Here is a 24,244-nt window from a genome sequence, read left to right as displayed (position 1 = left end):
AAAAAAAAAAAAAAAAAAAAAAAAAAAAAAAAAAAAAAAGAAGACATTTCAAGAGAGTTTCTGCATAATCTCACTTTTTAAAATTGCATGAACATTTGGAAAATGTTAATAGTAATGGTTACTCCTGGAAACAAAGATTTGAGGGAGCTTTTAACATTTCATTTTATACCTTTTCATGCCATCTGAATATTTTATGATAAGCATGGATTCCTTTGGTAATAAAAAATAGTTTAAAAATTCAAGACAGTATTCCCCACAGAGAATAGAATTGTTATACATGTAGTAAAATAGAACTGATGCCCATGAAAAACCACTGAGTGGTAAAGCAGTTTCAGAACACCATAAAAAACATGTTAAATAAGGGTATATCATTTATATAAAGTGTGATTCCCATTTGTCGGGGGGGTACATGTGTGCATATTCACATGTTATCTTCAGGGAGAGAAGCAGAGAAAGGCAGTGGAAAAGACTAGACTCTTCCAAAAGAAAACAGATTGGAAAATCTGAGTCCCTCTCCCTACCACACACAGCCCAGGAGCAAGGCACACTAGCAGCATCGCACCTGGCATGATGATCTCAGGGAAGCCCAGTTTCCTGGCTACCACAGTGGTCCTGTCCACCAGGTGTGGGTAATCCTTGCGGATCTGAATGGTGTCACCCACCAGCATCTTCATGGTCACCCACAGACCTAGAAGGGAATGCTCATCATGAAGAGTCAACTTCTTCAAGTAATTCTCTCAGTTTGCTTGCTCCACCCTTTCTGGAGGAGACCACTGAAGCAGAGACATACAGCCATGGATACAGTGACCCAGCCCAGGGCCTCTGGGGCCAGACACCTCTGGGTTTAAGTGCTACCGGTTTTGTAGAGCAGAGGAAGCCTCTAACAATTACTGCACCACTCTAAGCCCAGCTTTGTGAAGTGAGGATGGCAATATCCACCTATCTCACAGGATGGAGGTAAGGACGGAATCCAGCAAGGAAACATTAAAGTGCCTGACACACAGATTTTCAGAATACTCCAGTTCCTTTCTTCTTTTGGGCACTAGGACCCATCTCTTGTTTGCTTCAGGAGATACATATCCTATACGACCAGTCTTGCCCAATGGTCTGTCTGGAAGGAAGGCCAAGTTTTCCAGGGTTAAAGATGACCTTCACGTGTCTGCTGAAGAATCGGAAGTTCCTGGGCTGAAGCAGGCTCAGCTGACTCTGCCTGTTGGCAACTTACCTTGCCCTCCACTGTCTCCCTTGGAAGCTATCACTTTGCCCAGCAAGGTGTGTAGAAAGTCATTCTCAGCTGTGACCCTGCAAAGGAAAAGAGGGCAAATACACATGTGCTGCCCCATGAGGTCCCCAAATTATGGTCCAAGGCACCCCAGGGAGTTCCTCAGCCCCTCCATATGCTTTAGATGAAAAGTAAACCTGCTGTGTCAGCTGAGAATATACAGGCCATCAAGAAGCACAGTGCTGTTTTTACTCACACACACACACACACACACACACACACACACACTATATCACACACTATATATATATAAATAAGTGTATATGTGTATACACATATACATTGTTGAATTTATATATATATATAAATATATATAAATTTGAGAACACCAATCTTGCAAGCAAATGTCATTTGTCATTCCTAGAAACCCTCATAAAAAGGAAGGAAACCCACAAAGTCTCCAAGATTTCAGCTGCTTCTGCTAAAACCTAAACAACATTCCTTAATCCAGTGACATGAAGCCTCATAACCTGGATACCCCTACGGTAATTAAGTATGGACAATGTTCTTAAACCAGGGTTCCACTTTCTTGAAGACTCATTTTCAAGCAAGGCAAGGAAGTTTACCTCCTGCACTGCCCTCCCTTCAAAATCATGGATGTGTCTTCCCATGAGGACCAGGCTAGGACTCCATGGGAGGCTCCTGAGACACTCCATTATTAACCCCCTGTCCCTGGTACACTTGTAATTAATGCATTAATCCTTTGTTGATCATCTGCCCATCTAAAGAATAAGCTGCATGATGGACTTGTCCACCCTTCCTTCCTACGCCTGGTACAGCATCATCCTCTGCTAGGGCTGCAGTAAGAATTTGTTGAGTAGCACCGGACAAGTCAGCAGGTGAAAAGGTGGGTGTGCCTGAGTGTCTTGGCACTGAGCCCACCATTCTCAGTCTGCCCTTCTCAGAAAGCCCTACCTGTCCACCCTCTCACTAAAAGGTTCACCTGTGCTCAAGCAGCCCTTCATGGGAAAGGATGGGTGGAAGAGGACAGAGCAAAGCAGGAGATCGCTTACGGGTGAAAAGGAATAAAGTGCTGCTTTTCTTCATCACTTTCTGCTTTCCCCTTGATGATGTCTGTTATGTCCATAACTAGAAAAAGAAAAAAGAAAATGAATTGACACTTTAACTCCCCCATTGCTCCCAAAAAGGAACAACATGGGATGAGATTTTAAGATAAGAAGCAGGGTATGAGATCCCTGTGGGTCAGAAAAGCCAAAAATACAAGCAAGCCATCAAGAGACCACACAGACAGTGAGGCTCCTGATATGCAGGCTGGAAAAGCATCTGAGAGTCTTATCAGAGGGCAAAATGAAAGAGCCAGAGCAGTAGCTAGAGTGAAGCAATTAGGCTCAGATCTAACACATACACTAAATTATCTACCGTGCCTACAAAACTCCCTGTAGGATTTGAGAATTTGGTGAAATGGTCACTGTCTTTTCATAAACATGTTGATATGCAGACATGTAGAACCAGTGAACCCTACAATTCTAGAGGGACACTAGACCTCTGTAACTTCCCTTCAAATCGGCAATAAGATCCATAATACAAGGTAAAAGCCTCTAGCACTAAGGGGGGGGAGGGTTACAGGAATGGGGGACACTGTTGAGGGAAACTAGTTCAATAGAACCAAAACCCTGCTAATAGAAACATTTCAAACATCCTGGGTACTGGTCAGGGAGCTATCAAAATTGCTTGGGTAACAGCCACTGACTCCCATCAGGCAACAGTGAGAAAGAGGAATTAGTATCTGATCCTGACTAGCATCCATTCTCTCTGATGGCGAATTCTTCTCATCCATTAGCTCATCTCACTGCCCCTGGTGTGGCCTGGGTTTGGTTGAAGCAAGCTCCCTAAGGCTCTCAGCAGGGCATATGACCTGATCTAGCCAATCAGAGAGCATCTCCCCGCCCTGAGTAAATGATTTGAGGATCAAGCATTTCCTACAAATATGTAAGCTACTGAGACTTCTATAAAAAATGAGGGGAAAAAGACATTGTTCTGTCTACTGGTTTTTTAGCTGACAGGATGCAAATTTGAAATAGCTGGCTGATATTCGGCGAACTAACTGGAGAGCCAGCTTCATAATAAATGAGCGCGAGGACATAGAAACTAAGACACAAAGAGCTATCATTTCATTCGCGTTCCTGGCCCAGCTATACCTGAAGCAATCTTTCCCCAAATATTTCAGTTACACTAGTAAATAAAGTACTGTTCCACGTGCCCACTACCCCCATCACTACCAGTTTAGATCAGGTTTTTGTCACCTGGCACCAAAAGAGTGGCCTAAGGACAAAGCTGAAGACAAAGGCACACTTTGAAGTAAGGTCGGAGGACTCTCCCTGTCTTAAAGGGAATACAGCGACGACAGAAGTGTCCCGCACAGAGGATCAGGAGGCAATTTCATGGGTCCTCTATGTCCAAATTCCTTATATTGCATGTAATGAAACTAAGGTCATAAAGAAAATGCTTGCCCACGATCACCGGCTGGCTAGTGAGTGACAGTGCCTGCCAGTGCTGAAAGTCAGCTAACTCAACGCAGCGCCTTCTACTTCTCCATTATGTGAGCAGGGTCCAGGGAGTAGCTGGAGAGCCAATGGATTTGTGGTTGCAGAAGACTAGAGCATCCCAAAGTGAGAAATGGTCTAGATGTGGTACACAGGAATTAGAAATGGTACATGATTAAAAATTTACATTTAAATAAAAAGAATAAAACTGGCATATCAAATTGCCATGTTACAGGTGCTTAAACTGTCTTTTTTAAAACTGTGCTTTAGTTTAAATAAAATGGGTCAATCAAAAGAAAATACATTAGGTAAATGACAGTGCAAGCAAGAGGCAAATAGAGCAAAAGCCATGAAAGTAGGACAAGAATGATGAAGTCCCGGAAACCCCAAGAGAGCTAAAGCTTGGAGAAAAATGCAGAGCTGGTGTCGCACTCTGCAGCCTCACAAGGGGTTCTTCCTGGGTTCACCCCCACTCTCCTAAGGTCTATTTCCTTCCGGAACTCAGAAGTACAGTGGGTGACTCATTCTGTGTAACTGCATTTGCTGTCCCGGATATTTTTTTAAAAAGATGATTTGGTCCTGGTAATTAGATCCAGCCTGTATTGCTCTCCCTTTTTCACAGTGCTGGGGAGCAAAGGCACCAAGTGCTCAGACTGCACAGGGCTCTCAGAGCTCTGCTCCCGACCTGAGGGTTGCATTATTCACTGTCCTCATCATAAATCTGGACTTACTCACCCATTATTTCAGTTTAGTCACCAGAAATGTAGTTATTAAAGGGCTGTCTGGCATAAATTGTCCGAAGAGTGGAGCATAACACAGGGAGGGGGCAAAGAAATAATCTTTGAAATTCACTGATATGAAATGTCCACTCTAATAAAAGTTAATCTTGTAGTATATCATACCTGCCACCCCAAAGGGCCTCCTCAGTCCCTGTGTGCATTTCTTTGTGTTAGTATCTTTCAGATCCATCTTCCCAACTCGGACTATTTGGCAAATCAAGTAAATCTTATCCCTGTTGAGATCTTTGTTTCCAAGGTCCTGCAGGGCAAGAAAAAATATATATGTTTATACACATCGTGTGCTGAATAACAAAAAGTAGAAAAGGAAAACCTAGAATTGGTCATTTCTGGAGGATGTGCTTAACACTTGGTACTCATGACCAAATCACACAATCTGCCCTGTAAAATGTAGAAAACAAGGCTGTCACACCCACTACACATATGGAAATGACACCGAGTGACCAGACTCTAGTGCTCAATCCCAAGTCTTCCACCTCGAACTGATAGAGGGAGAGAAGGCTGCAGCGTGGAGGTGGTTGTGTGAATTTCCCATAAGCATGGTAACGGATGCAGAAGTAGCATTTCCTGCAAGTGACCCCTTCAGTCTCACCATTGCTGTGCACCTCTGAGAGAGAAGGCAAAGGAAGCTGGGGAAATAATAAGAGCAGCCACTCTCTTCAAGTGTGCGTGCTGGCTGGCTTGTGTTGGTACCAAACAGCCCTAATGTCTCAAGCCTGCAACACGGCAGAAGCTTACTTCAGATGCAGTCACAGATCCAGTGCCAATGGATAGTGCTCCCCTCACTCTCGTGGGCCCCTAATAAATCTTTGTGGACGCAGGTGCTCCCACTGTCCCTATATGCACATTACTTCTGCTCACCTTTCACTGGCCAAAGCATGGTATGTAGCCTCACTTAACTTCAAGAGGGCAGGGAATTGCACTCAGCTGTACATTTAGAAAGATAAAAGCTGAAACTGAAATGCACTAATGTGTTGTGTCCCATATGTGTTCAGCTTTTCTGAACCCTAGAGGCTCTCTGAAGTATATACCATATTTGCATCTCCATTTCACAGATGAGGAAACTGAGACAGAAAAAGGATAAGGGGCTTGGTAAAGTCTATTTAGCCTTTGACCTTGGAGACACCCAGCTTTGAGCTCACTCACCCAGCCAACATCACAGGGGTCTGCAGGAAGGAACACCACTCTAAGCATCTCAGCATGTAACCTCCTTGCTCAATTCTCCATTGTTCTTTGGGTTGCCTGTCAGCTCAGATCAGGTAGGAAAGAAACTATGAGGCAGGCTGTTGGCACTGTCAGGGAGCAGTTTCCTCCCCTCTGGGATAACTTTCATATGGGAATATTCACTGAAGACAAGCAAATGGCTCAAGCTGAGCCAGGGCCCAGGTAGAGCAGCCAGCTGCAGCCCTTCACTGTGACCGATACGGGAGTCAGGGAGCAGGGTAAGCAGAGTCTGCAACCAGTCAAGGCCTTGATGTGGCCCACAACTGCCTTCCTGGGCCTGTGATGGTTAAATATCGCATGTCAACATGGCTCTGTTATGGTGTACAGCTGATTGGTCACTCCTGTAGATGTTGGTGGTGAAGGTGCTTTGCAGGCCTGATTAACATCCACCATCAGTTGATTGTAAGTAAAGGTAATTCTTTTCCATCATATCTGTGGGCTTCATCCAATCAATTGAAGACCTTAAGAGCAAAAACTGAGGTTTCCCTGAGGAAGAAGAATTTTGCCTCAAGACTATGGTCTAGAAATCCTGCCTCAGCTTCCAGGCTGCTGTAAGAATTCAAATGCAATCTCTGAAAGATGTTTGGATGAGCAATCCTTATTGAGAATGGTGCTCCCATCTACAATGTCGCCCAACCATTTCTACTTCAGCTTTACAAAACCCCAACATTTTAGGGAAGCATGACAATGAGACTTAAAATAAGTGTCGCCTAATGTAACAACTCACCAGTACTCCTGTTATCGTTCACTCACACTTCCTGTATGTCAGCAGCAACCCCACCCTGGGCTGAATCATGGCACATGCTGCTTTCTTATTGCAGGACCAAGGAGGAAGACATTTACAAAGCAGACAAGGGTTGGGGGTGTCAGAAATCACTTTCACCTCAGTGCCAGCTCCTCAGCTGGGAGCCTACCCCTGGGAAGGGACTAACTAGAAATGACATCCAAAGAGGAGAGAAACAGTCCAGCAAGGCACATGGCTGCCAAGACTCATCTCAAGTCTAACTTAAGTGTCACTAAGGCACCCAATTGAAAGTAACTTCCAGTCAAACACCATCACATCACGCTGTTTTAATCATCTGTGTTGCTTACATTGCTTTTTGTCATCAGTCTTGCTTATTTATTGATTTATTTTTTATCTAGTTACTGCCTCCCAGCCCCCCACATCACACCATGAAAGCAGAGGTCTCCTCAGCTTATTGGCTGCTGTATCCCATTACCTCACAGAGATCTTACACATATTAGGTTCTTGTTGTATAGCTCTTCAACTAATGCAAAAAGAGAGAGCACCATAACCTCTCATTGAAAAACAAAGACTCTGAACATCTCAATGGAGGGAAGCAACAGCTTCTTGAACCAACCACCCGAAGTTCTCAAGCTCATTTGTGGGTTGCAGAGGCATCCCATGGACAGAATTCTATGAAGCCAAGATCACAGTTTCATTAATACTGTGTGACACAAATTAACGGATGCCCTTTCCTCCATGTTTGTATCGTGGGTTTGTTCTCTGCAAAATGAAGCACTGACTTATTCCCTGTATTTCTCCTTCTTGTGAAACATCTGTATTGTGGTGTAATCAGGAAGCCCCATGGGAATCTCCTATTTATCAAGAAAATAAATAGGCTCCTCCTTTAACTAATAATAAATAAACACCCATTTTTATATGCCAAGAAAGCTTTGTCTAAGCAATTAAGACCCATGGTCTTTATTCCATGCCTCCAGCCTATTTTTCAGGAAATAACAAACAAAATAAATCAGCTCTATCTCGACCTAATGGCAACATAAGACATTGCACTTAATGGACTGTAACTAGGAAATTATTGTAGAGCAAGGTAGGCTAATCTAGCATGTTGGTCACTCCTGGATCCAACACATCAGTCTGGTCAATGCTCAAATACATCCATGGCTCCTCTTCTGTAATTTCCTCTGCTTACACAGGCAATGCATTTGGGGGAAGAAACCCAAAGCTCATAAATTATATTCTCTCCAAAGAGCTTGGAGACAACATCCTTGTGTCTTAACACACCCTTGTAAGAAAAGGACAAGAGAAGGGGCTCCAGGAGTAATGATAACCTTTATTTTATCTTGTTTCCACTGTCTCCCTTACTCAGAGCTAAAAGGCCAAGTTTACTCTCAGAAATAAATCATTCAAGTAACAGTTGATTCCAACATTTCTGTGTAAATCTTGCCTGGTAAGTACTAGTGTTTAAGAAAATGATCCCAAGAACCCCACCAGACCTTTAGTCATCTATGACTTACTTCTGCTCACAATATTCAATTGAACAAGGCAGTCAACGTTTTAGGAAGGACCCCTTTGTTTTTCCCCTGGTATTTTTTCAGCAAGTTTATCAGAAAGACATAAACCTAAGAAAAGAGCTCAGTTTAATTGTGAATTAAATGAACAGTCAAATAGTGGCTGCTGTGCCTGGTTCATCTGGGCATTATTGGGTGTGTACCTGTTTATGTAATGTTTTGCATGTGTTCTCTGTGTGTACAGAAGTGAGAAAGAAAGAGAGAGGGAGGAAAAAGAAAGGAGAAATCTGTCTTCCTAAAAGATTCCTCAGGGCACAGAGTGCCTCTGCCAGTTTTGTATCTCCACATAAAGCCCAAAGTCCAGCTCCACGTGAAGACCACAGTCCATACTGACCAGTGCACTCTCCACACTTCCAGGATCGGATCGCTATGAGTGTGGAGCACAGCAACCAGAAGACAATGCACACTCACCGTGAAGACCACCTTCAGATTGTTGAGCATCTCAATCTCCTTTGGGAAGCCCCTACTCCCCCATCGTACCAGGTAGTTCTCACTGTGGGAAGAGGAGTGGCAAACTTTAGTGCAAAGTGCTCCACATTAATTCAGTCAAAACACTCACTGAGCATCAGTTCTGTGCTATCACCATGCTGGCTGCTGGGGACACATTGGTGTTTGCTACAGACATGGGTCTTAGTCCTCAGAGATCACAGCTGTATTGGGAGACAGACATTAGATGAGCAGAGGAAAAAATTATGAACATATGTAGATCCACACCCTCTTCCCTCCCCCATCTGCTAAGTAAATTCAGGCACAGCTGCCCAATATTTTTGAAGAGTAACTTCAGCCTTTGTAGAGGGTGTTGAAAAGTCAGAGATGAGAAGGAAAGGATTTCAGTACACTTTGCTGGACAGCAAGAAGACATTCACCCTCTCCAGCCTACTCTTCTTTCACAAATGAGTGAAGATAAGACTTATTTTAAATTGCCCTTTGAATGTAAGATCTTTCCTGGAATGGAGGGTCGTATGATAATGGAACATATATCATAACATGCTAACCGTTACCTGAGATATACTTAACTATTTAAATGCTGTTGTAATGACTATTTATACCAGATTGTACTATAAAGGAAAAATTCAGGATAGTTTGACAATGTATTTCAGAAGGGCTTGAGCTGGTCAGGGTAGCCAGGGAGGCCAAGTATTTGCTGAAGAATGGAAAGTAAAGTTGATAAACAAGAAAGGAAAAAAAGAGAAATGTCTCAGTCAAGATTAAATGTGTGTATAAAGACCATGGGGCAGGCAGGAGCTTGATACATCTGTAAGACAGATTCAAGGGTGAAGCAATAAGAGAAAAGTTAAGCAAGAGGCGAGACTATGTAGGCCTGGCAAGCCACATGCAAGGATTTTGTCCTGATGGTAAGAACAATGGAAACTCACTGGAGCATTTTATGAGGGAGTAGTCACTGTGCAAGTCCCATTACTCTACGATCCACTAAGACAGATGTATGATCATTTATCATGCCACTACTTCCAGCAACTATACTCCCCCATATGGCTAATACTCATCAGTCCAGTCATGCCAGGAACTGAGCATAAGAACTCAGCTTCATAAAAGCTGAGTACTTATGCAACTTAGAAGAAGCATAGCATTTTGTTGAGTCCAGTCAATAGATTTTCTATGCCATTTAGGAGCATACAGTTGTTGCCAGATAAATGTCCATTATTTTGAGTTAGAAAAAAAAATAACACTCCAAACCCAACTTAGCTCTAGAAGGCAAAGTAAGAGAACCAGAAAAATTAAGGGGAGTTTCTTTCCTTAGAGAACTTTGTTCCCTCTGATGTCTTCTCTTTCCACTCACCCTTAGAAGATTAATGAGAGCAGTTTGAGCAAAATTCAAGAAGGAAATGGAACTGATAGCAAAACTGAACATAGTCCTCGATTAACCAATTGATAAAACAATCAAGCTAAATGTACCTTCTCATCTTATTTTTTTCAATAACTTGAAAATTGAAGTGGACCTAACAGGAAACTAACCAGCACAGCTCCACTCCCCCTAAAATTTTTAAATAATTCATATGAATTATTTATGGACTATTCTTATTGGAATGCATGGGTATTTTTCCAGCACCTTTTATCACATGTATCAAGCCCCTTAGTGACCCAGGCTGCTACATCTAAACAGCAGAAATCAGCAATTCCCTTCCTGGAGAAATAAAATCATAAATAAGGAAAGCAATTTAGAAGACTAAGCTGGGCTCATCCATCCTTGCCCAGAAAGACCTGGATGATAGAATCTGAAGGCTCAAGCCACTGAGGCAAGTGGTACTGCCTCTCAATGACATTGCCCCATAGGAAAAGGAGGCTATTATAATTCCTCCTTGTACTTTTATTGGACATAAGCTTACCATTGACCTGATGCCTGGGTTACTGGGGAGGGGGTTGCCCTATAAAAATTTAAATTTCCCACACCAGATCTCCTCCAAGATCCTCTGGGGAATAACCATGATTCAGCCTGATAGGAAAAGATCAGTCTGAGTCAAGTTCTGTCCAGTCTACATCTGAGCCAATACTGAGGATGCCTAACTTGCTTGTTGCTCAAGGTGGATAAAGCCTGGCTAGAGTAGACAAGAGAGAAGGAAATTTCTTCCTTAGACAAAGAGCAATTATTCAGAGTTGACTGACTTGGGAGGTGTTTCCAGAGCCCCTGCCCCTTGTCTAAGTCAGCTCTCTTCTTCCGCTGTTTCTCCTCCTTCTTGCTCTTATTGGTCTTTGCCATTTTTGCCCTTTCCTTCTTCTTCCCCACTACTCCAGGGCTGCCCACTGTCTCAGGCAGGCATCACTTAGACATGCCCTCATCCAGACACAGCACATCTTGCATCTCTATCACTTCCCTTGATAAAGGTGGCTCAAGTCATCTATCACAGAGATGGACCCGGCCCCCTTGTTGATGCAGTCAAGAGAAGTTCTCATTCTTTCTGAGAGCGAACAAGGGTCCTAGCTGCGCCTTCAGAATCTTTACCACAGTGTGGTGGTTGCAACTGTCAGGGAAAAGCAAGAGGCCTATAACTCACGGGCCATTTCAAGGTGGGCTCCAAAGGAGCAGAAACACTCATTGCCTGTGTCACATGCCCTGTGGCAGAGCCAGGAGCACTGGAATGGCCCTTAAATGTTAAAGACTTAGGTGAGCTATAAAGTGTAGCTTTCTACCGTAATAGTGCTGAAACTCCCATAAGAATCCTTGGAGATATTTGATACAACTCATTCTTTGGTAACAGACCAAAATGGGAAATCACTTGTCTTTGAAGTCAGATGGACCTGAGTATCAATCTCAGTTCTGTCGTTTATAAATATGTATGACTTTGGACAAGTCGCTTGTCCTCCCTGAGCCTCATTTTTCTCACCCAAATGGCATGGAGTAATGAAGTTCCAAAGAGATGATAAGCAAATCTCAGCACAGTCTTCTTACATCGACAACCTCTCCATGTTTTATAAATGTCTACAGGTCAAACATATCAACTAAAGGGCCACCATTCTCCAGGAGCCATGTTATTTCCTCTTATCATCACAACAATCAAGCTCTTCATTTGTTTCATAAAGGCAGAGAGAGCACAGTCTAGCTCCACTTCAATGTATCAACCAGTGACTGTTGTCCCAAAACCCCACTGAAGGCGACAAGAGGTGGTTACCTGGGAGGAAGGATTATTTGAGCCAGGAAGAGGCCAACAGGCTGGCAGTGTGGGCCAATCATACACCAAAGTCTATCTCAGAGGGTTTCAAAGATTTTTTCCCTTCTTTCAGTTGAGGCACCTAGAAGCTCCTCACTTCCTCCATTCTCAAGAACAATTAACAAAGGAGCTATAATAATAACCATCGCCTCTTGGAGCACGTGTGCCAAGTCTGTCCTTCATGTGCTTTCGCTCATTAAAACTCAAAGGAAATGATCCTGAGAGGTCAGCACTCATATTTTACTCATGGGAAACTCAGGTTTAAGATGACTAATGACCAGCATAAGATAAGAAAGAGAAAATAATGAGGCAAAGATGTGAACTTGGACAGATTTTATGGAGGAAGTGGAATTTACACATTCATTTCTCAACTCCCATTTTAAAACTAGGTATTTTTATTCTATCTAGCACTACATATATGAATCTAATAACTTCCTCTTGTTTTCTGATTATCAAAACCTACTGACAACCCCCCCATAACCATAACCCTACCGTGAGATAAATCTGACAGTAAATAATACTTCCACCTGACTCCCACACTCTCTCAAGGAATTACGTCCACATTCTTAGTTTTAATTTCTCTTCCAGGTAAGAATTATTCCCCAAGTGATGGTAGAAAGAAGAGATATTCTGTGTACTGCCAACTCCAACCCCTCACATTCAGATAAGTCAGGCATCCTGAACATTAGGTACCTACCTTATGACCATTTGCTTGTTGGGATCATAGAGAGACATGAAGAGCTCGGCATCTTCCCCAATTCTGCACACAAAATTTCTCACAAAGACATAGAGGCTGTGAGTGGGGGATGAGGATATTCGGGAATACATTCCATAGTCTGGTTGGTCCTTTGACTGAAAGGTAGAAGGGAGAAAGGAGGAAGGCGGAGCACAATTAGTCCAGCACCACTTGAAATGACAGAAGCACAGTCAAGGATTTTAGGAGCCACTCAGGTTTAAGCCCAAAGACTTCAGCATTTCATTAAGCTCCGCTAACAGAAGTTACTGCAATCTTAACAAAGTTACTCTGACTCCATTGGTCTTGATCTTCCTATTTTGGGATGCACTGCTCCTGACTCATTGATTCGTATAACCTTTTAGAAATTAATTACCATCTGTAATTAGTGTTTTTATTTATTTATTTACTTTTTACCACCTTCATTCTCTTCTCTTCTCTGGAATCCAGAAAGCTCCAAGAGACAAGAAAACTTGCCTGGCATTTATGAGATAGATGCTGAATGAATTATACATCTGAGTACAACAACAAAATAAAGTACACGTGGTTATTAATCATCTCAGATCATAGGATAGATGGTCTCTTGAATAATACACAGTCTGGTTAATTAGCCTATTATTTTATGTTTATGATGTGCCACATGCCTGCCTGACTTGTCCAAAACCTATGTTACAAAGCTCACCATTTCTTCCTTGATACGCTCTGTGATTTTCTCTGTGGCCTCCTCGTGTGCATGGAACAAGCTGATGACGCTGGTATTATCAGGGTCCAAGATGTTTCCATCTTCATCTCTGACAATCAGATCAAGCTCAAGGATTCTGCAAAGCAAACACTGGAGGTGAAGATAAATCGGAAGGACGTTAGGCTGCTGGTGAGAAGTTTTTCCAAGTTCAACTGATCTCTGAGGATCATAGAGTCACATAAAAGAGTCTACACATGGGGCCAGGGATTTAGCTCAGTGGTTCCAGCATTTTCAGAGTTCAATCCCTGGTACCTAAATAAATAAATAAATAAATAAATAAATAAATAAATAAATAAATAAAAGAGTCTACACAGTAGGCCTCAGACACCACAGGAGGGTACAAATTGATGTAAGACAACATCCTGGGAAGGTACAGTGAAAGTAACATTGAATTGAATTTTTTCAAAAACATGTATTTCCTGTGATACTAAACCAAAAGATACACCCCACACTTGAATGAGGACATGTGTTGCAGCATTGTTTGTACCATCAAAGTGTTGAATAAAACCCAAAGGTTCATCAAAAGAGAAATGGCAAAATAAACTGAGATCCATAATGGAAAATCATGTTACAAGGTGTAAAAATACTATGTGCTCTTGATATATTTAATGATATACACCCATAGAAAATCAAGTGAGTGTTTTAGGTGAAAAAAAATCAAACAGCAAGCAAACAAAAAAATAAGCCAGATAGGATAACGGATGCATATACTGTATAAAAATATCAACAAACAGAAAAATCCAGATTGAAAACCAAGAGGAGTTACATGTAAGGAGAGGTAGGGAACTTGGGGCTCAGAGAGACGGAGGGGTCCAAGGAGGCACTTGCTTTGTCTCAGTGTGTTTAATGTTTTGCTACACATACACACACTCAGCTATTCATACGTTACTCAATAAAAATTTGATGATAATTGTTGGGGGAAACGATCACAGATACATCGATTGTCACCCACAGCTTGCTCTTCAGCTGTCCCAAGCTTCTTCCAGTTTGGTATTGATTTGTTCCAGCTGCACTCTGTCATTCAGCCTGGCAGCAGGGACACCAACAGCCAACACGCAACACCTACAATATGCTCAGGAGCACTTTACACGGGGTGATTCATTTAATCCTAATAACCCCAGAAGAGAGGCACTCTACTAATTAATATCCCCATTTCACAGATAAAGAAAAGACTGAGGCCAGCAGGGAGGTTAATTAACTTGTTCAAGACCACATAGCTAAAGGGACATTTGGGATTGGGCTGGAAGGGGCAGTGAGTGATAGGGAAAACTTTAATAGCAAAAAAACCTAGGAAACATCACAATGTAAGATAACTTCTGCCCTTTGCTCTGTTTAGTGAGGCATCTAGTCTCCCTAAATGTTTTGTAAATGAAAAGAACCATTGTTAGCTTTTTTGACCAAACGGCTCCCTTCCCCTAGGCTAGAATAGATAACTCTATTTTTTTAATTGAGTTTATTGGTACATTTTAGGGATACAGTACAGTTACATTTATTGTTGGGATCTTGTACCTCTATATGATAGGTCTTGCTTCTCATTTTTTCCCCTTGTCCCTGCCCTCCCTTCACCCCCTCCTCCCCTCTCCATTTACAAACACTTTATTTCCATCTTTTCATTTTCTCACATTTTCTTCTTTTCCCTTATTACCCTTCCCCTACCCATCCCACCCTCCCTATACCTTTAGCCCTTTTCTTCCCATTTCACAATGCCAGTTATCTCATTAGGATCTTATGTACTATTACAGTTTATTCACACCAGAGAAACTATTCGGTATTTACATATACGTGACTTATTTATTTCACTTAGGAGTATATCCTCAATATGTATCCATTTTCCTATGAATGAATCTAATTTCTCATTCTTTATGGCTGAGTAATATTCCATTTTATAGAAAAACCACATCTTCTTTATCCAGTTTCCAAATGATAGGCAAATGGGCTGTCTCCAAGTTTTAGCTATTACAAACTGTGCTGCTATAAACATGGGTGTGCATACATCACTGTGATAACTCTTAAAGGTAACCTCCCCTAACAAAGAACTGCATCAGGGTCGAAATTCAACTGCCCCATCACCATGTTTTGAATATCAGCAATGTGAACTGTGAAAATGCAATGTAACCAACTGAATGAGATCAAGGCTGTAAAACCCTGTAAAAGAAAGAGTTGTAACCCAGTGGGGAGTCAATCAGGGCACTTCCATTAAGTGTCATTGGCCTCCATTGATGGAGTAAACTTTTTTATTTTACTTCCATTCTGTGGACTGTCACTTGCCAATTCCTTCCATAACAGCAGCACAGATTTGCAAAGACCTTAACTTGAAGTTGCATTTGCATTTGGTTTTGCCTAGAGAACCTGTGTTGTACCAGACCAGAGGGGAAGGTTCCGAGAAGACCAACAGTGGTTTTGCTTGGGCTCCACTCATGAGTAACAGCTTCTGGAAGGGGAGCAAGTTCAGATGAAGGAGGCTAAGTCTTCATACCTTACTTGAGCATCTAGGCACATCTCTCTTCTTACCCAATGGAAAGGAGCCAAGGATCACGTATTTGTCCATAGTCATTGGGAAATTAACTCCCAACTAGATACCTTGTTGCACAGTCATGCTGCATAAGGGGTGATGCCAAGGGGAATAAATGCATTATTCAGCTAATGCTCAGCAGAGGCTTGTGTGACCTCAGGAAAGACGGAGCAGAGCCAATACATAATTTAATGCCAAGATCTCTCTAGGTCTTTCTCTTCAAAATTTATCAATGTGGATTCCATTCTAAAATGTATGAATAAAATATCATGTCAGATCCAGCTATCTTGGGATTTGGGGAAGTCATCTGAGGATCCCTCACTGCTTGGATACCAAAGAGCTTGCGCATTACAGGTCTCACTTGGAATGTTGGATGCTTTAACAGCCACAGCAGGCATGAGAGGATTCCTGGGGCGAGGTCAAGAGAGGCTGGCCTGAAACTGGAAAACAAAACCCCCACAAAACCTTTACACAGCAGCCATTCCTACTGGGGAGCAGAGCATTTTGACACACTCTCCTCAGGAGGGAGCCTCATTGCTATTTTCCTGTCCAAGAAACTGATACTAAGGAACCCAACAGGATGGAAAGGTGAAGAAGCCTCCAGTGTAAACATTTTAAAAAGATGAAAGAGTAAAGCAAACTGAACCAACCCCTGCCATGGCTCCCTGTTGCACTCTGAACTAATCCATGCTTCTTCACCTGGCTCTCAGGGCCTTCTCTGCCTTCCTCTCCAAGTTCATGTTTATCTTGCCTCTCCTCACTTTCAGCCTCTCTCTCTCTCTGTGTTTCTCTTCACCACTTCACCTAGTAACTCCTGTTCCCCTCATTAGATTGGGGCAGTTGCCACCCTCATTCTGCCACTTCCGACCTTGGCCTTGCTTCTATCTCTCTCGATGGGTCTGTCTGCTACCCAAAGTGTCCCTTCACTTCTCCACCAACCTTACCTACTAACCTAGTCCCTGAGAGGCAGAGTAATGCAATGGCCACACAGTTGAACTCTGGAGCTAGGCCACCCAGTTCCGATCACACTGCCTCTTGAGCCAAAGCACCTAATTACTCTGTGAGCCTGTTTCCTTATCTGAAAAATAGGGATGTTAATAGTGCTTGCCTCATAAAGTGGTTATAATACTAAACTTATACAATAACGTGGAAAGTGCTTAAAACAATACCTAGCATAGAGACAGAACTCAGAAAGTTATTCCTAGATCTTATTGCTTATTGTTGTCATTAAAAATTGAAGCTATGCTTTATGTATGCCCACACCCTTGGGCCCTACAAGGTGTGCAACAAAACTTTAACATCCCAATGAAAGGAAGGAAGGGGCATGGGGAGAAAGAGGTTGCTCTAACCGCTCTTCCAAGGCTCAGCTCTACCGTCTTCCACGTTCCTCCTCACACCACTGAAGCTCTGCCCAGACTCTGGGCCTCCTGGCCTTCAGGAAAATGCTCCATCCTATATCAGAGCTATAAGCCCCAAGATATTAAGCCAATGGTAAGGTGCCCAATTCTCTATTGCTCCAGCTGACAAAGACACTGAAGGGAGGAAGCAAGAGGTGAGCAGCCCCTTAGCTTGGGGCCTTAGGCCCTGTGGATATGCATCTCACTCCCCCAAGGAAACTGACTGCAAAGGAAAGCACAAGGCAGGGCTGGGCAGATGGTGCGGAGGAAGGTTTGGCTTAGGGTGGGACCTGTTCTCTTTCTCTCATCATCATCCCAAATACTCATTCAGTTATCACAATGAGAACCTGCTGTGTGCAGTGCAGATCCTCTTCCAAGGCCCAGGGTGACAGATATGAACGAAACACTCAAGGTGAAGAGGAGCTCCCAAGATAGCGGAGAGAGAGACCAGGAAGGAGGCCATTGCTGTACCAGATGTGAAGGGGCTGCCAGAGAACCAAACTCAGCTGAAGTAGTTAGGGAAAATCAGGGAAGGCTTCCTGTGAGCCATGACCATGTCTTGCAGCCCCAGTCATTCTCAGGAGGCTTCAGTGAGGAAATAACATCTGAATGTCACAGATATCATTGTAAAGCAGCAAAACACCCTCAGTTCCCACTCTCCCAGCTGCATGTGTGCTCAGCCAAAGATGCCACCATACCCATGGCACCGGCAGAAGCATGGCAAACTATTCCAGTCACTTTGGGATGACATGCTTTATTAAACAGATTTGGACACGATTGCCAGATGGATCCAGCAAAGGGACTGTGCTTCCGGGATGAAGGTTTGTCGACTTTCTTCTTTGGATCCTGCTCCTAACACACATGCCAAGTACAAGAAAACCTAGCATCCAGTACCCTCTCCTTTTTTTAGTTTAACAGCTCAATTTAACACCATCTCCTCCAGGAAATCTCCATTGACTTCCATCTCCGAGTCAAATTAAGAGCACATTTGCTTCCTAAGTCATGAAACTCAGTACAGTACACGTCAACCACGTCAACCATGTCAACCATATGACTTACTCTTCAGAAGACTGCTATCCCGTGGTGGATAAAAACTTTTATCTCTGTAGCCCCAACACCTAGCAGGAAATCTATCCAACTATAATTGTCACATCCATATCTGTTATTGGAATAAATAAACACATGGATAAAAATTTAGAAGATATTAATAAAACCAAAAGAGAGAGGAGGCCCTTACAGTTTCAAACACTGTCCACACCGTCCAACTCACGGAGTGGCTGAACACACTGCCTAGGTATAAATTCTGGGTCTGCCATTTACTCGGGGTGGGACTCTGGACAAACTGCTTAACCTCTCCAGGAGCCTTGGTTTCTCCCCCATTGGGAAAAATGGAGATAAATAAAATTACATAGAGTTGTCAGAAGAATTAAGTGAAAGAAAGCAAGCACTAAGCTTGGTGCATAATAAAATCTGATCGAGTGTTCGTTATGGTATTATTGTCACTGCTGTTATTATCCGTGGATTGCCCTGCCTCACAAAATTATTTCATTTTCTGTAAAACTTCAGAGCATTCAAATTTCAATCAATTCCTGCTTCCCTTCTCCTTCTCAGAAACCCTTTTGTAACGATGCGTGTGAGTTAGCTGGTGGTGTGTGGCTTAGGTAATTTAGTATGGGAGAAGAGGCATTAAGTTTCACACTGGCATTTAAAGCAGAGTTTTATAAATACAAGGATAAAGTGACAACTAAGCTGAAAGTGAGCCAGCATGACTGTGCTCCCCAATCCCTTGCAACTAGGTTAAATGAGTGTCCTAAATCTCTCAGCCCGATAATAACCACTCCATAGGCCAGACTGGACTCTGCTCACATGGCCCAGAGTCCCAGAGGGGTGATAGCAAAGGTACAACGTGTACGGTTCTGGAAACAGCTCTCCCCCAAATAGAAAGTGGCAAACTTGCATCTAAAAATGAAACCAAGCCTCTCAAGTTAAAAAAGAAAAGGGTCGGGGTGGCAGCGATTCAGCTTTTTGGACACGAGAGAGTTTACCTGTTGCCATAGTCGATTTTGGATGTGACTTTCTGCTTCAATTCCTTGAGTTCATCCTTGGGCAGAGTTCCTGAGAGGAGCTGGGACCTCCACTCCATCAGATCATACATCATGGATTGCACCTGGAGAAAGCGTTCCTTTTTGCTGGCCTAGGAGACAGGTAACAGTCCACAATTACCTATGTGGGATCCTGGATCCTGGGATCACTTGGCAAACTGTGCCAAAATCAGGAAAGCATTTTCAGGGCCCAAAGCTTAAACTTCATTCCCAACCCTATCCAGCTATAAAGGAACAGAGAGGTGGTCCTAATTATTGATATATTTATTCCCCCTTGGGTCATGGAGGTTTTCAAAAAGCAATGATAATAATCATAATTTCTCTCACTCTTTCATTGCTAGTGATGGAACCCAGGGCCTTGTACATGCTAAGCATGTGCTCTACCACTGAGCTAAATCCCCACCCACATTTTTTAAAATTTCAAGATAGGGTTTTTTTTAAGTTTCCCAGGCTAGACTCACTTGCAATCTTCCTGCCTCACCTCACAAATAGTTGGAATTACAAGTGTGCACACCATTCCTGGCCTCAGTCACTTCTTGGTCTTGGTAACTTTTATCCAGAAAGGAGGAAATGGGCAGACCATGAACACTGGCTTTAATGGAAATCTGAGAGATCAGGCTCTTCAATCCTGGGATCCAGGGCCATTTCTCCAGTTTCAAAAGACTGTTTCTAGAATAGCATTCCTCAAAGCATGGCCTGTGTCAGATCTTCAGGATCAAGATGGCTTTGAGGGACCCAAAGTTTCAAGGCCAAGCAACGCTGACTCATCTAGTGAGCTCCACTCTCCTTTCATCCTTCTATTTAAGGGAAAAAGAAAGTCCTAGTCTTATGGTTATATCTCTTTAACACCTCTCACATATTCGTTAATTGCTTTTTTAACAGAAAGAGTTGATTTGGGCTTCAGCGGTTTTGATGGATACCATAGAAAGCATCTAATAATATCCTGTTTCCATTGCAAGTATAGTGGTGCCTCGGTTCACGAACTTAATTTGTTCTACAATTAAGTGGAAAAGATGGCCACATTTGTTTTTGCAGGAAAGATGGCCACAGTTGTGCATGCCACCTGATGTAGTTTGCAAACAAAAATTAAATTGTGTCAAACATAAATTTTACCAAATTATCCACAAATAAAAGCATTTCTGAACTGATGTACCTTTGAATAATGTCCTTCTAATTGTGCTACTTTTCCTTTAGGGAAAGCATATATGGCCATATATATATATGATATATGACAGGAAAGATGGCCACAGTTGTGCATGCCACCTGATGTAGTTTGCAAACAAAAATTAAATTGTGTCAAACATAAATTTTACCAAATTATCCACAAATAAAAGCATTTCTGAACTGATGTACCTTTGAATAATGTCCTTCTAATTGTGCTACTTTTCCTTTAGGGAAAGCATATATGGCCATATATATATATGATATATGAGATATGTGTGTGTGTGTGTGTGTGTGTGTATGGAGAGAGAGAGAGAGAGAGACTTTATTCCTGGTTCCAGAAGCAGTGCTCTTAAAACCCTTGAAATACATATGTAAAGTGATAAAAATGTCCTGTTATTTCTAAGGTGCCCCTTTCAACCATACCTGATTTTATGTTAATGAGGCAACATTTGGCGAGCCCCCTAAATAGCTTCTGGATGGCAGATGGTTGCCATAGGAACCAACTGAGTAATTAATTAAAGGGTTGCAACTTTCACTCCCACTGCCCCTCCTCTCTCTCATTCTCAACTTGGGGGTGGGAGGATGTGGGGTCCTTGAGTTCAATCACCAATGGCCCATGATTTAATCAAGCATGGCTATGCAGTTAAATCAGCCCATTACACCACACAAAAAAATCAGGCCCGTATAAGGCAGTTTCAATGAAAACTTGAGCAATATGGTTCTAGGAGCTTGGAAGACAGTGAACACTGGTATCCGGGAAGGTTGCCCACCTAGAGAGGACATGGAAGCTCTGTGGCCTTCTGGACTTCCCTATCTCTTCAATTTTTCCATTTCTAAGTTATATCTTTCATAATGAAACTTTTGCCATAAGTATATCACTTTCCTAAATCTAAGAAACATTCTTTCTGTGAGTTAGGGAACCTAAGGTGGGTGGGAGATACCTGAACGAGGAAAGGTAATGAGAAACCCTGAATTTGTAGTCAAGACCAAAAGAAATGCCAAGGGCATCTACAGTGAAGGCAATGTGGCGGGGTTGAGCCTTTTAATTTACAGAGTCTGAGGCTAATTCTAGTTAGTGTCTGAATTGAATAGAGGGTATCTAGTTAGTGCTGGGGACTCGGAGAAATGTTATTAGAAGGACACAGCATGATATTGTATGTGAAAAGGGAGCTGGTTTAGGTATCAAGTAAAATATTACACATGTGGTATTCAGAGTTGGTAAAAATCATGGAGATGATACTGAAATACACAGATATTTCAGGATTTCTTTACTAGAGTAAATTCACTGTGGACTAGATATTCACATATTTCCTAGAGGAAAATGTCAGGTTCCCATGGTGTTTGTGTACAGATGTCTTAAAGTGGGTAGTTGAGATGAACAAGAAATCACTTTAGCCACAGTATACTGTTTGCTACTTGCTAGGGGTTGAGCATCCTCTGAGGTTTCATAGATTAAAATGTAATGTCACTTGGGAGGTACTGGGAGAGAGAAAATTTCATCAACTCTAGTGTTTAGAGGTCGGCCCTTTGCGAAGTGATTAAAATTAGACAAAGCCATCAAGTTGGAGCCTCCATGATTGAATCCCAGTGGCTTTACAAGAGGGAGAGAAACCAGACACACACAGTGTGTACTTCCTGTCTTTGGCTGTGTGATGCTCTGTGCCATCTTGGTACCCTGCCCACAAGAAGGACGTCATCAGAGGCAGCCTCTCTACTTTGTACTCCAGAACCATATGCCAAAATAAACATATTTTTATAATGGAGTCTGTCTCAAGTATTTTATTATAGTAATGAAAAACAGACTAATATACCCCTTAAACTTTCTTGACATATTTTGGGAAACACAGAATGAGAATCACATATGCCAATTGCTGTATATTTTGAATGTCTTCATGGGTGTTATCCTGGAAGACCACAACAGACAAGTCTACAAATCATGCACACAACCCTGCAGAGGTGTACAGTGCTGTAACAAACATGCAGTAAGTCTTGGTTGACATTTTCACTCTGCGTTAATGGTTTACTTATCTAATTGCTCTCATTAGGAGCTTTGGAGCATCAAAGGAGGATTTTAAATTAGATTTGCCTCAAAACAGAGAAACACATGCAAAGTGTGCTCTTTGTTTTTTTCAGGGTCAAAGCTTCTTCACAGGCCTGAGGACAATAGCCATCAGTTAATTAATATATGAGAACAGTATTTCTTGAGATGTTGTCAATGGACGCCCAATCAAATCCCCTGAGTTTGTTAAATATGCAGATTACTAAGCCTCATCAGAAGAAGTTTAACCGGCTCCGTCACCAGTTTGCTGTGTGGCTTTGAAAAAGTCAGTTAACTTTTCTGGGCTTCAGTGTTCTTGTGCATAACAGCATATGCTCTGAAATGTTACAAGACAACCTTGGTCCACCTTGCTAAAGACTAAATGCCAAACTTAAAGCAAACAGAAGGGTGCGAGAGCTTCTATCCTAGAGAGCAGTTTGGAGTCTCACCACATAGAGCTGTTTCCAGATGTTCCCCCATTCCCAAAGTGTCGTTGTCACTTCTTGTGCCAGAGGAATTTCCGCTGGAATAATGTTCTCAGTATTTCTATTTAGAGTGGGAAAGAAAAAGCATGAAATTGAGACCCAGGTGCTAACAAAATAAAACCCTAGCAAATTTGCATCAACCTCAGCTGCTTGTTGACATTAGATTCAACTGGCTCTAGAAGCCACCAATTATACCATACAAATACAAGGGACTTCTTTCTCATGTCCTCTGCAGGGGTGGGCTTCTCATGCTCATTATTTAGGGTTAAACTACTTTAATAAGGTTTACAAACAGCTGCCAGTGAAAAGCTGGATCCTCCAAACTGGCTAATTCCCCTCAGAATCACATCTAAAATCAATTTGGATTCGATCACCCATTGAGTGAGGGAAAGAAGACACAAATAAACTCAGGCACACAGACATCGGGAGAGGTGAGTACTCTTCACCTCTGCCAAGTCAGATTTTCAACATCAACAAAACAAAGACATCCACGAGCCAGTAGAGAATCAAGTGTGGTGAAGGATGGAAAATACCTTCTTTTCTCCACTGTCACTTCCTTGATGTGGATAAAGGACGTGGGGAAAATGCCCTGTTGGAAACAATAAAATCAAATAAAAAGACACATCCCTATAAAAATGAGTTACCTTAGGTCTTTAAGATTTTTTCCAGAAGCCACTGACTGGCTTTAAAAACCATTAAGCTTTAAAGGAATAGCAATCACTGAGTCAGACAAAGCAAAGATAAATTCTAGATCCATTTGTTTAGGTCTAGTTGTTCTGGATCCCACAAGTAGCCCTAGATCCCAAAAGATGCACCAACCCCATCTATCAGAGGGGCAGGGTGGGAGCACTGTTTGAAAGACAAGCTAAACGACCAGGTCTACATGAGACAAGATGGGCTTCTTCTCCCCTCACTGTCCATTTTGGGAAAAGCTGCATCCCTTCGTTGTCAGGAACAAGTGGAGGCAAAGGGAGCAGCTAATCTGGGAAGTGACAGACCTTATTTTCACTTGGGCTAGTTACATCTGAGACCTCCTTCCCCTGGGATTATCCCATTTTTCTTTGAGAGACTAGAGAAGGATTGTGTCTCCCAACACAGCAGGTCAGGAAAGAAGGAAGAGATTTCTATTATTTCCTTGCTCCACAAGCTTGGTTCAGATAACAAGGAAAGTTCATCATTTGCTTGGAAATTCCTTCATAAATTCAACCAGCATTCAACCAGGGGAGGCCCGGTCACTGCGGTCAACAGTGGGGGGGGGTTAGGGGATAGGGGAGAGGGGAGGAGGA

The 24,244-nt window shown here is 42.4% G+C and overlaps 1 protein-coding gene across 3 annotated transcripts in view; it reads right to left on the bottom strand.

Annotated features, from left to right (window-relative positions):
- The window catches only part of Dock2 (dedicator of cytokinesis 2), a 418,217-nt gene that overhangs the window by 352,089 nt on the left and 41,884 nt on the right, over positions 1 to 24,244 (bottom strand). For all 3 annotated transcript variants that reach the window (XM_010622200.2, XM_033761620.1, XM_033761619.1), the window contains exons 4-13: positions 23,492 to 23,547; positions 22,923 to 23,019; positions 19,215 to 19,363; positions 13,201 to 13,336; positions 12,483 to 12,637; positions 8,532 to 8,613; positions 4,689 to 4,824; positions 2,296 to 2,371; positions 1,226 to 1,302; positions 563 to 688 (exon numbers count right to left, since the gene is read on the bottom strand). In XM_010622200.2, coding sequence (XP_010620502.1) covers positions 563 to 688; positions 1,226 to 1,302; positions 2,296 to 2,371; positions 4,689 to 4,824; positions 8,532 to 8,613; positions 12,483 to 12,637; positions 13,201 to 13,336; positions 19,215 to 19,363; positions 22,923 to 23,019; positions 23,492 to 23,547 — 1,090 coding nt within the window. The remainder of the gene's footprint in view (positions 1 to 562; positions 689 to 1,225; positions 1,303 to 2,295; positions 2,372 to 4,688; positions 4,825 to 8,531; positions 8,614 to 12,482; positions 12,638 to 13,200; positions 13,337 to 19,214; positions 19,364 to 22,922; positions 23,020 to 23,491; positions 23,548 to 24,244) is intronic.

The sequence above is a fragment of the Fukomys damarensis genome, unplaced genomic scaffold, assembly GCF_012274545.1.
Source record: "Fukomys damarensis isolate Sample0158 unplaced genomic scaffold, DMR_v1.0_HiC HiC_scaffold_9, whole genome shotgun sequence".
In the NCBI taxonomy this organism is placed as follows: Eukaryota; Metazoa; Chordata; class Mammalia; order Rodentia; family Bathyergidae; genus Fukomys; species Fukomys damarensis.
Note: the sequence above shows the minus strand (reverse complement) of the source record. Positions and strands in the feature narration are given on the sequence as shown.